The sequence below is a fragment of the Fukomys damarensis genome, unplaced genomic scaffold (genome assembly GCF_012274545.1).
Source record: "Fukomys damarensis isolate Sample0158 unplaced genomic scaffold, DMR_v1.0_HiC HiC_scaffold_12, whole genome shotgun sequence".
Taxonomy (NCBI): Eukaryota; Metazoa; Chordata; class Mammalia; order Rodentia; family Bathyergidae; genus Fukomys; species Fukomys damarensis.
The window spans coordinates 42,707,458-42,724,591 of record NW_022900924.1 but is presented as its reverse complement, the minus strand read 5'-3'; the positions used below and the strand labels follow the sequence as shown (position 1 = coordinate 42,724,591).

The following is a 17,134-nucleotide window of genomic DNA, read 5'->3' as shown; positions in this document are numbered from 1 at the left end:
GAAGACAGCCATCAATAGCTCACGTATGACCTTGTCTACACTAGCTCTTGGTGTGGCCACTGAATGTCTATTTAGGAAGCCTTTTACACAGTCTTTTTTCAAAACCTCACCAGTAGATTTTTAAAAATTTTATTTTGAATTTTTTTTCTGGTACTGGAAATTGAACTTGGGACCTTGTGCTTGCAAGGCAAGCATGGTGCCACTGAGCTAAATCTCCGGCCCTCTCAGTAGAATTTTTGAAATGGAAGGATTCATCTAAATCAGTTTGATGTGTTCACTTCAGCACCACTTACGCTAAGTCAGTTTGGACCTGGGCAAGGTGGCGCACACCTTGAATCCCAGCTACCCTTGAGGCTGAAGCAGGAAGATCACAAATTTGAACCCAGCCTGGGCAACTTGGTAATTTAGTGAAGTCTTGACTCGAAATCTTAAAAGAAATTTAAAAGGGAGTCAGGGATATAGCTCAGCACAGAGACGAGGGTTCAGTCTCTAGTACAAGAGGAAAGGGGGGGTAGCTTTTTTTCTTTGAAAAATACTGAACATAATAGAAATCATAGTTTTACCCTTTTTTTTTTTTTTTTTGGTACTTGGAATCAAACGGAGGACCTTGCACGTGCCAGACAGGCACAGTTTTACCATTCTTTTTTTTTGGGTTCCGGGGATCGAACTCAGGTCCTTACGCTTGCAAGGCAGGCAGGGAAACCACTGAGCTAAATCCCCCACTCAAGTTTTGCCATTCTTAAAAGCATTATATAAAGTCGTAATGGCACTGGAGGTATTGAGTGTGGTGCATGTCCACTGCTACGCACACAAGCACAGGATTGAGTGGATCAGTCCAGATAAAATCGGGGACTGGGGCAGTCAGAGCTTCTATTTTTTATTTATTACAGGCTCAAGTATATCTTTTTTTTTTTTTAATTGGGATCAAACTCGGGTCCTTGTGCTTGTGAGGCAGGTGGGGAACCACTGAGCTATATCCCGGACCCTACAAGTATCTTTCCAGATCAATATACTTAGGTTACCATTTTGTAGTGATTCCATGGTACTCTGACCCATGCAGCATTATTTAACCACTTGACTACTAAAAGACATTTACATTATTCCCATTACAATTATTCACCTGTGTTTACTCTTTAATTCAGCAGGAGAGCATTATGATGTTTAGCCTGAGGAAGGATTCTAACTTCCTTTTTTCCAAGTTCGATTCTAGTGTCATTACACTAGTAGGAAGAGATTTTTAAGGCCCTGGGAAGACATTGCCCTGGAAAGGAAACCAAAATGGCTTGGTCCCAAAGGGATTAAAAAACAAAAGCCCCAAAATTGTGTCCTCCCAGAAACTATTCTCATTTTCCAGGTCTACACCTTCAAGTTTCCTTCTAGGTTTTCCCCTCATATTTCCAGTATTGGACAAAGGTATTCATTTTCGGGGAAACTTGTCACATTCCCTCTCTTTTTTCCCATTGTAGGCAGGTTTCACTGCAAAAATGAGAATATATTTCTAGTTATGCTTCCCCAACATGGGGAGAAATGCATTCAAAGTTAAAGACAACAGAAGCTAGGAGCACAAAAGTCTATTGTTTTTGTTTTTGTTGTTACTTTTTTGGCGGGGACAGAGTCTTGCTATATATAGGCTGGCCTTGAACCTGCAGCATACCTCCAGCCTTAGCTTCCTGAGAGCTGGGGTTACAGGTGTACACCACCGCACAGGGCCACAAAGGCATATGTACCATCGCAACCGTTACAACTGTGCAGAGGCTCAGATGAGGGGCTTTAGGCCACGAAACTGACATGCTCCCCAATTCTGTATCTCTTCAGAAGTAGATGTGTTAGCTGGGTGTGGTGGCTCATACCTGTAATTCCAGCCCTTGGGAGGCTGAGGCAGGAGGATTGCTGTGAGTTACAGGCCAGCCTAGGCTACATAGTGAGTTCAGGACCAACCTGAACTACAAAGGGGCGACCCTATCTTAAAGAATCCAAAAAAAAAAAAAAAGTAGATGCATTATATGTCACTTAGGATTGGATTTCAGAAGACGGGTAGGACATTCTACCTGGAATGAATTTGGAAATTTCATCTATGCCAAGGGGACAGTATTTCTCAACTGAAGCAAGCCATTGTCTCAGCTAGGAACTTGAATATTTACTTTTCTTTAGAAATGAAGTATAGCTGAGTGTGGTGGTACATCCCTGTAACTCCAGCACTTGGGAGGCTGAGGCAGGAAGATCCCTGGGAATTAAAGGACAGATTTAACTACATAGTGACCCTGTGTCAAACAAAAGCAAAAACAAAGCACACAGTTATATAATGGGGCCATACGTGAGATCCTATTTTTATCTTTCTGGTCTTTCAACAGCTTTTTTTTTTCCTTTTTTTTTTTGATACCAGGGATTGAACTCAGAACCTTGTGCTTGCCAGGCAGGCGGTGCAACCACTGAGCTAAATCCCCGGCCCATGGATGTGTTTTCATGATTAGGGCAACATAACTTTTAATGATCTCAGTGTTCTTTTGTATAGGCTAGCATCATTTGCTTCTTTACCAACGAATATTCAACTTTCTAATTTTTTACTATTATAAAACTGCTGGCATCACGCTTGCAAGTTTTTAGGTCAGCATTTATTTACCTTATATGATAATGCTTTTTCCGTAACATACTTTGATCAATTCCACTCCTCCTCTTCTCCTACCCATCCCAGTTTCACAACTGGGGGGGGGGGTCTCCGCTCTTACCTGCACCTACAATACCCCCTTATTTTTTTCCTCTTATCTATTAAGTTTCCCTTTTTTCTTGTCTTTTTTTTTTTCTTTTTTTGGACAAGGTCTCATGGCAGTATAGGACAAATACATAAAATAGGCAGAAAAGAGTAAAGAAAAATGGTACTTTAAAAATTGTACATTAGAGAAAACGGCAGCTTCAGAAAACAAAGCTACTCAAAGTTACAGCGCCTTTTTCTCTTCCCGAAAACTCCAAAGAGGAGGGAGGACGGAGGAGGAGGAAAAGTGAAGAAGACAGAATAAACAGGGGCCTTAAAGATAAAGACCAGCCTGGACCACCTAGCGAGACCCTCTCTCAAAAAACAACAAAATGAAAGAAGAAAGAAGAAAGCCGACATCTGAAGCCCGGCTGAGCGGGCCAAGGAGGTTCGAGAGGTCCATCGCTTCCCCTATGTCACTTCCTACTAGCCTACGTCACTTCCGCCGATCTACGTCACTCTCACCCCTCCCCCGGCTCACAGCCTCGGGGCTCGCGTGCCTCTGCGCCTGCGTGTGACCCCTTAGCGCCTCGTTCGGTCCCAACTCTCCTCGGCTCTGTTCCTCGGGCTTCGTTTCGCCATGGGTCCCTCTGTCCTAAGGCCTCAGGTTTCGAGGCGGCTCCTTGGTCTCCAGCAAGCGCTCAGCAGTCCCTTCCCGGCTCCTCAGGTGCCTCCAACCCCGCTCAGCCCGCCGTATCTCCATAGCTCGGCCAGGCCTCAGGGCGGTTCGTTTTTCTTCGGGTGCTTGAGTCCCCCTGGCTCGGTTCCCTCCGCCCCTCTTCGGGTCCCTCCGCTCCTCTTCGGCTCTCTCTGCGTCTCTTCTGTGAGAAGAGTTTCCCGTATTAGTGATCAGAGAGAGGCAGAGACTTTTATAACCTAATCACAGAAGTTGTGACACCCCATCTGCTCTAATTTAGATGTTGAAGTTCCCCAGATGTCGATGTGTTAAAGCCTCTGCCCTCCAACGTGGCCCTTTTGTGGGACCTCAACAGCGGGGGTGGCGGGTACTTAGGTCTTTGAGGCTTTCCCTGCAAGGAGGCTGGGGCCATGACCCCTTCCTGTCTGTCTTTGCTTTCCATGAGTTGAGCAGATTGGCCCAACATAATGTGCTGCCTTCTCAGGGGCCGAAGCAATGAGGCCACTCCGTCTTGGGCTGGGTTGTGCGACCCTAAGCCAAAATAAACATTTTCTGCTTATAAGTTAATTTCTCAGTTATTTTATTAGAGAAATAGGAAGCTGAGTAACACAGCATCATTTCCCTATGTTTTATTGTTTTTGTCTTGTTTTGTATTTTCAGACAGGGCCTCACTGCAACCCCGGCTGGCCTCAAACTCAAGGCAGTCCGCCTGCCACAGCCCCCTGCTGTGATTCCAGGTGTGTGCCACCAAGCCCAGCTCTATATTCTGTCTGTCACACAGGCCAATGCGGACGGGATCTACACCAGGTTTTGTTTCCCGGCCCGTCTGAGGTCACCTCCCATCCCTGGTGCAGGCAGCCTAAGGACCGTTATGGAAGTTGTCTTGGCCCATTGTTCTACGGAGTTTGTGTTGGCTTTCACTTTTTTTCTCTGTCCGGGCTTTCACTTTTAATTAAGACCAGGGACAAGGATGCCTCCACCTTTTTTGTTTTGTTTTGCTTTGTTTTGTTTTTTGCTTTTTTTGAGACAGGGTCTCACTATGTAGTTGAGACTGACCTGGAACTCACTATGTAGCCCAGGCTGGTCTCGAACTCACAGTGATCCTCCTGCCTCAGCGTCCAAGTGTGTGCGCCACCACACCCGGCTTTTTGGGGGTGGGGTGAGCCACCTTTGAGTCCTATATTGTTCTTTTTTTTCTTTTCTTTTTAAAAATTTTTTGAGACAGCCTTGCTATATAGTTCAGGCTGGCCTTGAATTTAATGTGTAGCCCTGGTTAGCCTTGAAATCTAAGCAGTCCTTGCCTCAGCCTCCCAGGAGCTGGGATTCCGGGTGTGTGCCACCGCACCCAGTTTATACTTCTAAACAGCTTAGGGCTCACAGGATGTTGGATCCCAGTGGTTCTCCCTCTGGATTTAGGACTCTAAGCCAACCTCAGCCTATTTGAAAGCCTCAAAGGTCTGAAGATACAAATGTAAGAGCCAACCTTCCTGACCCAAAATGCTTTGTTTTTTAGAGTGATTTGCTGACAGGCTTCCCTCTGCCCCCTATGTAAAAGGAGCTTAACATACAAGGGTGAAGGAAAATCTGCCAAGGAATGAGCTGTCTCTTTTTCTGACACACTGGTGCCTCCCCATTCTCAGGGTCTTCACTCCCACCCGAGCAACTCCCAGAGAATTCCAATTTTGACAAATACTGGCAGGCATGAAAAGGGAAGTCAAGCAATTTTGCCTGCTTTGTTTTTCACCTGACATGTTCAAAGAGAAAGACTGGCTGTGGGAAAAGAAATTGTGAATCAAACTGCTGTCAAGGTTCCCTAACTCCCTTGCTTTCGAGATACTGTCTCCTGTCCCTCCTGGCTAACTTTCTTAAGTACCCCTTTTAGTTGGTTTCCTGTTACTATATTAAAAAAAAAAAAAAAAGCTGAGGCTAGCAACTTTATAAAGAAAAGAGGTTCATTTAGCTCAGCAGTTTTGGAGCTGGACAGGCCAAGGTTAGGCACTTGTATTAATGTGGCTCTGGTGACAGCAGACCTACAGCAGACAGCATCACAATGGGGATGCTTGCGAAAGTGAGAGATCACATCACAACAGAAAGTCGAAGAGCCATTCAGAAGTCAAGCTTGTAAAAAGTGCAGCCTGGGCTGAGGACTTAGCTTAATGGTTCCACCACCTGCTTTGCAAGCTAAGCTCAGGGTCCCAAGTTTGATCCCCTGTACCCCCCCAAAAAAAGCTCACCCTCATGGAAACTAACTTTGAACTCCACATGAATAACTAAAATCCTTTTGGAAGGCAACACCCACAGTGATCTAGGATTTTCCACTAGGAAACTTTGCTAATAAAGTTTTAGGGCTGGATAAAAATTGGCAAGAGAAATTTTTCAAGGCAGCAGGACCTCCCTGCCTCCATTAATTCCTACCACCTGTCATGGGCCTCCTTTCCTGGAAAGACAGCTCTAATCACTCTGAGAACCCACTTTGAAACTCCATAGTCACTGGCTAGATACTCCTAATTGGGTAGTTTAAGAAGACATTTCTGGGCGAGGGATTTAGCTCAGTGCTTCCACCACCTGCTTCACAAGCGCAGAGTCAAAGTTTGATTCCCAGTACCAACAAAATAAAAAGACATCTCTCGAGCTGGCTGTGGTGGTCCACACCTGTAATCTCAACATTCAGGAGGCTGAGGCCGGAGGATGGCCATGAGTTTGAGGCTAGCCTGGGCTATTCAGTGTGTTCAAGGTCCGCCTGAACTATATAGTGAAACCCTGTGTTGTAAAAACAAAACAAGACATTGTCCCTCATTTTCTTTCCAGTGTGGTGGCGCACGCCTGTAATCCCAGCACTTGGGAGGCTGAGGCAGGAGGATCACTGTGGGTTTGAGACCAGCCTGGGCTACATAGTGAGTTCCAGGTCAGTCTCAACTACATAGTGAGACCCTGTCTCAAAAAACAAAAAAACAAACAAAAACAAAATAGTGCACCTCCACCCCAGGAAGGTCCAGATCCTCTGACTAACTTTCCTAATTTGGAAGCTTTCCGGGGTTTGTCCTGGACGCATTTCAGAGAATTTGGTACCAGAATTTGGATGTACAATCCAGCTTACTACTGAGTAACGAATGCCTGAGCACCACTGAGGGAGCGGCCTCCCTCCTGCTGGCCAGCCCAGCCTGTCTCTCCGGAGAGTGGAATTGTGCATTCTCGGTGTCCACAGGAAGGGAGGCCACCTTTGGGTTCTGTGGACCCTTGCCGGGCTGCTGGACTTGATGTGCAGCCACCTGGTTCTGCCCAGCCTCTCCTGGTCTCAGTCAGCTTTAAAACTGTACTACTTAAAAAACGAAAAATTAAACTGTACTGCTTTTATTTACAAACAAAGAGGAGAGAAGCAGCTTCCCCTGCCCTAAATTGTGCTCGCACACAGCTCCCTGGTCCTCCTGATGTCTTCCTAGGGCCTCAGTCCACAGGCTGCTGTGCGTTGCATTTGGAAGCCTAGTGGTGAGCTGAATGTCTTCTAGGAGGCTAGGGCGGGTCAGCTGGTCCATCCCATAGAGCCCACAGCCTGTACTCAGAGGATTCCTCCCCCGGGGTTGCCAGACACCCCAAGAAGGGGCCGCTTTCCAGCATGGCTCCATCCTGCCTGCCTCTGAGCATGTGAACTGGAGACTGTTTCCTGCCCCCCCGCCGCCGGCCTCAGGTGCCCAGTGCTGGGACTGCGTGGGTGTCAGCGTCGGGCTCTGCTGGTGACCGTGGCATCGTTGGGTTCAGGGCTCGCACAGCTCTGGAGGTTTACAGCTGTGGTTGTGTTGGCTGCACCCAGGCAACCCCTTCCCATCCAAAACCATGGGTGGAGCTTCTCGGGAATCCTTTGCCAAAATCCCAAGGCAGAACCCAAGAGTCTGAGACCACTTCCATCAATTTCAGTTTCCTTTGCTATGGGAACTTCCTTCTCTTTTACCCAGCTCCCAGCATGCTTCCAGAGGCCCCATTTCATCTTTCCTGGATCGCTACAGTCAAGAATTATAGTTGTACAGTCCCCAATCTGGCCTTGACTTGTGTGAAGGAAACTTTGTATGTATTTTGTAAGGCATAGATTCTATATTGTAATGGTGTCCCATGCAAAAAGAAAAAAAATAACAAAACTATAAATTTTATTGTATTAACATATATGCATGTTTAGTGACATTTATGTTTTGAAATAAAGTTTATGATTCATTAATTTTAAAAAACAGCAGAACTCCAGACAACAGGCAGATATTTGAAAATAGAATTTTTTTATCACCAAACTTTGCAGTTCTCACCTCCGAAACTTCTCTTGTGATCAAAAACTGTTTACCAAGTTTTCTTTGAAACTCTCTTATCTGTGGCCTCTGACCCTCACACTCCAGAGTCTCTGTTTTCTACTACTTCCTACTCTGCTGGTCCTTCTGCCTCCTTCCAGCTCCCTAAACATAGACTTCATCAGTTAGGGCTCTCCCCAAACCCACAACAAATGGGAGGTTACGTGCCTGGAGACTCAGACGAGAGTTGATGCTGAAGTCTCAAGGCAGACTTCTCTGGAAAATGTTTGTGCTGAGGCCTTCAACTGGTCAGTCCACCCACCTCGCCGAGGAGAATCTCCTTTACTGAAAGTCAGCTGAAGCTGCACCCTTTACCTGATGACCACAGGAAATGAGCCTCAGTGGTGTCACATGGAACCACGTGCTTCCATCTCAGTGTCAACAGCCGGAGAGCCTGAGATGTCCCACAATCACTGGAACTCGATCGGGCTATTTTGCCTGGATCTTGGCAGGTTATACGCATCTGTGTCCCAGCGAGTGGTCCTCCTTGAACATCCACTTCACGGCAGTGACAGGGAGTGGACCGTGCGTTTCTGAGCCTTGCAGCTCAGTGAACTGACCACAACCACCCAAATCTGCTTCATCACCGCCTGATCGTTTCCAAAACCCTTGGAGGCTTCCCTGGTTTTTCTTTCTCATCTTCTATTCTCCTTCAGCAAGTCAGCACTGACCTTAAACTGTGTCTGGAATCCAATCGCTTCTCATCACCCCAGGCTAAGCCAGTGTCATCTCTCTCCCAGACTACCGTAAGGATCTTCTCTTCTGTCCCCGCTAGAGTCCACTGTTCCGAACATAAATTGGGTCACATCACCTTCTGATAAAAGCCCTTTCGGTGACTTCCCTCTGTGCTTTCAAGGACCTGTCAGTTCTGGCCCTACCTCTGTCCCTTGTTTCCCCACGCTGGACAGAGCTGACTTGCTCCTGGTCCTATGCCACCCTTGTGGGGTCTGCCCCTTCCCCCTCTCCAGGCCCCATGTCTTGCTCCTCTGCTCAGGTCACGACACCGGGGGACCCTCGCTGACTTCCCTACCTAAAGTAGCCCCACCACATCTCCAGTCAGTCTTGATCTTGTCACCGTGTTCGTTTTCTTCAGTCACCAACTGGAGCAATCTTAGGCCACATTTTTCTGTTTCCCACCTGTCATGAGTTTTGTGGTGGGACAGGAGGAGGAGATGCAGAGGAGAGGCGTTTCCTTTTTATATTCCAGGTTGTGGTGGCCATGAGAGTGAGAATATACTTTGCAGTCTTCCCAGGGTCATTAACTAAGGGTTCCAACTGTTGTGCTCTGAAAGCTTTTACCACACCCACTGTAGTTCTCCAGTAGCTGCCAGACAGTGACTCAGCATGGTGGGGACACTAGGCGGAACAGTCTTAGGACACAAAGCACTTACCAGACAGACGGCTTTGGCCTGGGAATTTGCCCAGTATAGGCAAGGACTCCACTGCCGAGCTTTCCTTGGACTGCACAGCTTGCACCCAACCTGTGGTCTTTCAGATTCAGCAATGCATGTTGGAGGGAGAACTGCAGGCTCCTCTGGCAAATCTCATCCAGCTTTTTCTTTTGTTTCCTTTGTTTTGGGACAAGGTCTCACTATATAGTTCAGGCTGGCTTTGAACTCACTATGTAACCCAGGATAGCCTCAAACTCACGGAGATATTTTTGCCTCAGCCTCCTGAGTGCTGGGATTACAAGTGTGCACCACCACGCCCCAGCTTTGTTATTTGCTTTTAACAGAAAAAAAGTTTTAATTGGAAACAGCAGGAAGATAAAAAAGAACGCCAGTTTAGGTAGCTGGAGGGGGGACATTCTGTTTGGAGGGTTCAAACTGAGCCCTCAAGTTTGTTTTTCAAAGTTGAGCAAAAGTAACTTCTTACAAATGTATAATGTGGTTTTTTGTATCTATGGTTTCCCATACTTTTTTTATGCCAGGTGTGCATTTTCTTTTTATTTCTGATTAACCAGCTTTTCGTTTTCCTAAATCACTAGATTTATTAGTCCTTTGATATTAGTTTTCTCAATTCGTTAACTTCTTTTCTTTACTAATTTCTTCCTAGTGTTTTCCTCATGTTTATTTTTCTAGTTCTTCAGTTGGATGTTTAGTTTACTGTGATTTTTGTATGGCTTGATTTACTCGGATTTTTTGTATGATCTCTGCTTTGGTTGTATCAAATTAGCACAGTATTTATAGTATCTTTTCATTTTCTAGTATTCTTCCATTTGATTTTGATTTATTTTTCCTAATAATTACAACTCGTTTTTTGGTGGTAGTTTTGTTATTTTATTTCATTCTTGAAGACACTGGAGAATGGTGTTTTGCTCTCTACCTCCATTTGGCTTTTTCTCCAGGGCGGGCGCTTTCGTGAGAAAGGTCAGGGAGGGAGAGTTTTCCTCAAGTAAAAGGAGAACGTGGGAAGCCCACGGCCACACACAAAAACCCTTCCAGGAGTTGGCTCGGAGCCCGAGGGGCTCGACCGGAAGAGACCACACCTTCGTGGGTACGCGGCCCGACTGGCCAATCGTCGCCACCGAAGCCCTCTTCTGTTCTTTGGTTGGCTCTCATGAAAACGCCCTCACTAGCAATTAGGTCGGACGGTGGCCGGCGAAAGACAATAGGCTTACCGAGCCGAGGCAAGCGTTTGGATGTGTGAGAGTCGGTGTTTACATTCTACAGCCGTTTTTCCCAGGATATGGCTTCTGCCTCGGCCGTATCTGTGCTGCTGGTGGCGGCAGAGAGGAATCGGCGGCTGCGTTTCCCGAGCCTGCTGCTGCCTCCGAGGTAAGGGTGGGCAGAGGGGCGTGGATGAGTGCGCCGGGACCAAGGCCGCTGAGCACGGACCCGCGCGATCTGTGGGGGGAGCCGAGGGTCGGGGAAATCCCCAGCGCCTTTCCAGGGGATTCTGCTGTCAGTGCTTGTAGCACATCCACCTTCCGTCCGCACTTGACTTTTGATTTTCCATTATGAGCACCCGGGCAGAGGTGGATCCGGGCCTGCCTTCCTGCGTTTACGTCGGGCTTTCACAGCATTGCTTGCGTGGGACGTGGTTGCAACCTGGTTCTCTGGAAGCTCAGGGGGAATCGAAGATCTGCTCAAGGTGACGCTGTAGGAAGAGCTAGGGCTTCGCCAGTCTCAAAGCCCGTCTCAAGCCATCCCCCAACCCCTAAGAATCCTGGGGAGATTTCCCCCATTGTCGGAATGAATCAAGTTAACAAGAGCACATTTACCTTCCAGAGGGCTGGGAAGTTCTATCAAAAGCTCTGGTACCCAAGTTCGAACAAAGCTGTCAGGTGATTCACCAGCAACCTGACTTCCGATTCATTTCAGATTTTGGGCTTCAGTAACAATAACTTCGGCAATGAAAATACCTTAAGTTTCTAAGTAACATCTTCCTGTCCTTCAATCTCCATTATTCTGGCAGGACGGTGTAGCTCCATACTCAAGGGCACAGACTACAGTCGGAAGACTGGGATCTCGGTCGTTCACTAGGTGTGTTGTGTGCCCTTGGCTGAGTTGCCTAATATGTTTCCTCACCTAGAAGGGGGTGATGATATTGGTACTTTCTCTTATACAATTAACATATGGAAAGAAGTTTAAACCGAATCAGGTCCAATGAATCTATCCACAAACAGAGCCTTCATAGACTCTGTCACCTACATCAACTATTTTGTTTGCTTGTATTTTCCACGAATGATTGCAGATGCCTTGGCTTTTCACAGAACCAGCTCTCGAGCAAAATAAGAAAGTTGGTGAAAGTCATGTTAGTGCTCTTCTCTTTCTCCTGGCATTTCCTAGGTTCCCAGGGCTCTTCGGGATGCAGTTTTCTCTCTTCTCTCAGAGCTGGACTGTTGTCTATAGAATGATTCTCATCTAGCTGCCACTTGGAGAATCTTAAACCTATTAATGATTGATAGAATAAAATGTTATCAGTATGAGGATTTTACATTTCTTTTTCTGCACTGGTTCTCTAAATAACTCAGAGATGAGGATCTCCAGTGGTGGGGATATAGGCACGAGAATAGAAGCTATCCTTACTGAGAGTGTGATTAGCTCATGGGAGCAATTTCTTAATCTTGTAAATCACTTCTTTAGTTGTAGCTTAGATAATTGTGAAAAAAGTAAAGCATTCAGAACGTTGTTGGGATAGAGGGTTAGAGTTGAGTATTATTATTTGGGGGTCTAATTTTTTTTTTTTAGTTTTTTATGTATTCTATAGATATTAGTCCTCTGGGGAATAGCTGGCAAAAATTTTTTCCCATTGTGTAATTGTCTCTTCACTCTGTAGTTTCCTTTGCTGGGCAGATGCTTCTTAATTTAATATGATCCCATCTGTTGATTCTTTTTCTTTTCTTTTTCTTTTTTTGGTACCAGGGATCAAACTCGGGACCTTGCATTTGTGAGGCAGGTGGCAGAACCACTGAGCTAAATCCCCGGCTCCCCACCTGTTGATTCTTGATGTTATTTCTTGTGCATTTGGGGTTGTGTACGGAGTTCTTGCCTACACCTTTGTCTTCAGGAGTTTTACCTGTTTTGTCTTCTAGCAGATTGTGTTTTTACTTTAACATTTAGATCTTCGATCCGTTTTGATTTTAGTTTAGTACACATTGAGATACACTGTGCTTTTTTTTTTATCTTGTGCTTTATGATGAATCTAAAATGATCAGTCCTTGTAACCACGATTTTACCACATTTTCCAGATATAGATGGAAAAGACTAAGGTGGGATTGCTTCTGCAATTTGTTGGTTTTCCAGCATATTCTCTCTCAAGCTGAAAACTAATAGGTATTACATTCTTTCATTCTCAAAGTGAATCTGGCCTGCATTCTGTCAGCTCTTGGTTAACTTATTTATAAGTAGCTATCATAGAATTTAAAAATTGTCATAGACCTTGTCAGATTTCTGTTTAGTTAAGACATCTCAGACAAGTTGTTCTGTCACCCTTCTTCTCCACTTTCTTTTAATATAAGGATTTGGGATAGAATAGTATATTTTTAAAACTGAGAAGTATCTTCAGGATTGCTTCTTGCAGTCTTCTGTCCTGTGTGAGGACACTGTATCCAAGGTATAGAGCCTGCACACCAACTGAGATGCTATCCAGGGCAAAGGGTGATTCTTTTGTTTTGTTTTGTTTTGTTTTTGTTGTTGTTGTTGTTGTTGTTTTTTGAGACAAGGTCTCACTATGTAGTTGAGATTGACCTGGAACTCACTATGTAGCCCAGGCTGGTCTCGAACTCACAGTGATCCTTCTGCCTCAGCCTCCCGAGGGCTGGGATTACAGGCATGCGCCACCACGCCTGGCAAAGAGTGATTCTTGGGAAAGTAAAAATATCTTAGATATTATCATGGTTTCTGATCCCATAAAGCTAAATTCTTCCTATAAAATCTTATTTCTCAGTGGATAAATCTTTTCATTAGAAATATAGCATGGGGGGTTGAGATACACTGATGTAAGTTAACTTGACCTTTGAGAGTCTCAGGTGAGAGCTCAGCTCATGTGGCCCCCTTTAGTGTGCTTTCTGTCTGCTGTCCTTGTTCACCTTTCTTTTGTTTACTTCTCTGGTCTGAATGTTAATCCTTCCTTATCAGAGGATTGAATTTGATTAGTATTTTTCAAACTAGTGTGACTGGCATAAGTTATCTAATGCAATAGAAAGTGTCAAAATGCAAGGGGAATCCTCTTTCGTGAAACCTAATTGTGTGCATACCAGGTAGATTTTACTGTGAGCTGTGAATTACAATAAAAAATGCTTGATTTTCATCTCCAGAATTAAGGATTATTTTGATGTTACATCATTGCCTTTTCTCTTTTACTTTCCTTTTTAGTTTTATTTTAGGATTCCCTATTTTTAATGTTCATACAGAGATTTCTTTAACTGAAATACCGAATAGTTTCTTTGGTGTGAAAAACTATAATAGTACACAGGATCCTAATGAGATAATTAATAATGTGAAATAGGAAGTAAAGGGCTAAAGGTGTAAGGAAAGTGGGAAGGGTGGGGGAAAGGTAATAAGGGAGAGGAAAAAAATATGAGAAACTGAAAAATGGAAATAAAGTGTTTGTAAATGGGGAGGGGAGGAGGGGGTGAAGGGAGGGCAGGGACAAGGGGAAAAATGAGAATCAAGACCTATTATGTAAAGGTACAGAATCCCAATGATGAATGTAATTGTATTGTATACCTAAATTGTACCAATAACCTCAATAAAATGAAAAAAAAAATGCTTGAAACAAGCCTAAGTAAGGGATCTTGAAGCACCTTGGCTTTTTTTTTTTTTTTTAAACAAGGTCTCATATGTAGTTGAGACTTACCTGGAACTCACTATGTAGCCCAGGCTGGTCTCGAACTCACAGCAACCCTCCTGCCTCAGCCTCCTGAGTGCTGGGATCACAGGTGTGCACCACCACATCCGACTATAGGCTCTCTGGTGTCTCTGACTCTGTGGTTAAATGCCAGTGTCAGGTATAAATAGGTTAGAACTTGCAGTGTAAGGGGAAAACAGCCAGAAATCTAACTCTTGATTTTTGGACTAGTTTTCTTTGTACAAAGAAAACTGTTGTTAAATCACTTTGCTAGAGGGCATAAGGGTATTGTTTGTTTGTTTGTTCTTTGAGACAAGGTCTTGCTATGTAGTTCAGGCTGGCCTGGAACTCACAGCCATCCTCCTGCCTCAGCCTCCTGAAGGCTGGGATTACAGGCATGTGCCACCATACCCCCACTGGTTTAATTGAGATTGTATCTGGATTTGGTTTCATGTTTTAAAATTTTTGGATTCTTTTGAAAGAACAGTGATCGATCATGTATGTTCTGATTACAATTCCATTTGGATTTGTTTTGTAGAAAATGGACTTGGAAGCAAAGAAACATGAAATATGCTACAGCCACAGGTACTGACACACTTTATTATTGTATTTGGCTTGACTTCAGACTGTAAACTAAGAAAGAAAAATGTTTAATTTGTAATTTATGTGTAACAGAATTACTTCCCATGAACCGTTTACGTTGTGAATTTTTATAATTTTCTTACTAATTACTAAGTCAGGTTTTCACTTGCTTTGTATCAAATCTCCCTTGTGGTCCAGCCTAAAATATAGGGGGTAATAATGGAGAATATTTTATATTTATTTTGTTATTTTAGTCTGTTCAGCAAATCAAATTGTAAAGCATAGCTATGATGATCTAAATCAATGCTTTTGAAAGAATTGTTGTAGGTAAAGGGTTTCTTTTGTTTTTCAAATAAAATAATAAAATTGTAGGGATTTCTCCACTATTAAACATATGGAGTATGGTAAAAGTTTATATTCTGGTTGATTGGCTGTAACCCTCTACTTCCCCCCAGGCATTCTCATAAATTCTTCATCCCAGCAGATCCTGTAGCCTGTGACAGTCTTGGGCTATATAGATTCTTGTTCTCTGGAACGTTATTTTTTGACAATGACTTTATTATAAGCTGCCAAAGAGCATCTATTTCATGCATGATGACAGAAAGAGGTGCAACAGCATGTTACTGATGTATGTTACTGATGCAGACTGAGGTAATGGGCATCTCCCTTGGAAGAGAACTGCGTGGTCGCACGTGCGTGAGACAGCGTAACTTGGAGTGCAGGTTCTGGAATGAGGCAGACTTGTGTCCAAATTCTGGACCCCCGCCTCTTCTTTTAGCTGTATACATTTAAGAAGGTACTATCTTGTTCATCCTTAGTTTCTCCATCTGTAAAACAATGTATAATAGACAATGTATCTTTACAAAAAATAATTGATCTATACTGAACATATACACACTTTTTCTTGTCATTACTTCCTAAACAGTACCATGTAACACTATTGACAAAGCATTTACATTGTATTAGGCTATGATAAGTAATCTAGGGGTAGAGGATGTGGGTAGGTTATATATAAATACTACACCGTTTTATGTAAGGGACTTAAGCATCCAGGGAGTCCTGAAATCAATCCTGCAAGGATACACAGGGATACTGTACTGCACTTTGTTAGGACTAATATTGGTACCGCTGAGTGGGCCAAAAAATAGTCCAGGTTCTTGTGTACAAAAAGGAAAGAATTGCTACACCTTGGAGTAGGTAGTAAGTATCTACATTTACTGAAGATCACAGGACAGTAGCGGCAACAGGGAGAAGGGCAAAGGGAAAGAGAATGAAGGGTAAAAGGGACTCAAGGCCAAAAGGAAATAGGGACCCAAATGTGGAGGACAAAGAAGAGGCTGAATAACTCAGGCTTCTGACACCACTGAGCCAAGGTGCCCCCTCTGTCTCTCTCACTGATGGGCCATTTGTTCAACCTCCTGAGTGTAAGCCTGGATAGTCATTAGGGTGGTGTTGCATTTACAGTTGAACAAAGGGAAGGGAGTGACTCACGAAGCTCCTGTGTTTCTCTGTGCTAATACGAGAGTTAAAGTTCCTATTGACCCCTTAGCGTAAGACCTGGGTCATAAATAGTACTAAATAAAAATGAGTTGTTATTATCAACTAAGACAATTTTTAAAAGCTACTGTAATTTTACCCTTTTCATAACAAAGTACTTTTGATTTTATTTTAAGTTGAAAAAGCGAAGTAATTTAAGAGTTTATGTTAATAGAGGTATGTTGGATTTCCATGAAAAGAAGTGCACATTCAAATATTAAAGTGGTGATTTTAGGCTCCATTATACTTATTTTACCCAAACAAACTCTCATCAGCTAGCTACTAGCATATTCTCATTCCCATGTCTCGGTCCTCAGTAACATTTCTGTGTGATCTTCGTGTTATTTTCAATAGGAAGAAACATTACCAAGATCCTCATTGCAAACAGAGGAGAAATTGCCTGCCGGGTGATGCGAACAGCCAAGAAAATGGGTTTGCAGTCTGTGGCTGTTTACAGCGATGCTGACAGGAATTCCATGCATGTGAATATGGTACGTTGTTAATATTGGAAGACACATCTTGTATGTGATCTCATTTATTGGTTTATTGTGTCAGTTTTGATTTTTTCCTTTATTCTTTCTTCCTTTATATTCTTTATTATTTGCTAGTATAATAGGGTTTAAGTAGGAATGTTCCAACTGCTTATTAATAATTCTTGGAAGCACTTTTAAAGTATAATAGCAGTTGAACTAAATGGTGTGCTTAGTGTCATAATTGACTTCTGGGCAAGACTTTGTCTCATGAAGGACTGGTTAAAACAGCTCACAGAACATGGCTGATCTACAGACCCCACTTTGAGTAGCCCATATTCATATCTTCAGCATACAAGGAGAAAGAACCTCTTCTCAGCAGCTATGATTTATTGTCCAAATGATTTATGTTCCTGGACTTTGGCTTATCTGTAAAACTAAAAATGCCATGCATAATGGCGTAAACTCATAATCCCAAGTATTGGGAAGCTGAGGCAGGAAGGTCACAAGTCCAAGGCCAGCTGGGCAATTTAGTAAC

The 17,134-nt window shown here is 43.8% G+C and overlaps 2 protein-coding genes across 2 annotated transcripts in view; both read left to right on the top strand.

Moving 5' to 3' along the window:
• The first annotated feature begins 3,161 nt into the window (after positions 1-3,161).
• LOC104862213 (protocadherin-15-like) lies at positions 3,162-7,458 on the top strand. Its single transcript, XM_010623968.3, has 3 exons — positions 3,162-3,572; positions 4,047-4,123; positions 7,337-7,458. The coding sequence occupies exons 1-3, from the start codon at positions 3,330-3,332 to the stop codon at positions 7,398-7,400; spliced, it is 384 nt and encodes a 127-aa protein (XP_010622270.1). The 5' UTR covers positions 3,162-3,329; the 3' UTR covers positions 7,401-7,458.
• Positions 7,459-10,294: 2,836 nt separating this feature from the next.
• Positions 10,295-17,134, top strand: part of Mccc1 (methylcrotonoyl-CoA carboxylase 1) — a 61,140-nt gene continuing 54,300 nt past the window's right edge. The window contains exons 1-3 of the mRNA XM_010624542.3: positions 10,295-10,491; positions 14,547-14,593; positions 16,481-16,617. Coding sequence (XP_010622844.1) covers positions 10,403-10,491; positions 14,547-14,593; positions 16,481-16,617 — 273 coding nt within the window. The 5' untranslated portion in view covers positions 10,295-10,402. The remainder of the gene's footprint in view (positions 10,492-14,546; positions 14,594-16,480; positions 16,618-17,134) is intronic.

Excerpts from the sequence above, each read along its gene's own strand:
- LOC104862213 (XM_010623968.3), top strand. The coding sequence starts at position 3,330 with ATGGGTCCCTCTGTCCTAAGGCCTCAGGTTTCGAGGCGGCTCCTTGGT. Across the intron at positions 3,573-4,046 it reads GCTCTCTCTGCGTCTCTTCT|ACAGGGCCTCACTGCAACCC; the intron begins GTGAGAAGAGTT and ends TTGTATTTTCAG. Across the intron at positions 4,124-7,336 it reads GCCCCCTGCTGTGATTCCAG|CTCCCAGCATGCTTCCAGAG; the intron begins GTGTGTGCCACC and ends TCTTTTACCCAG.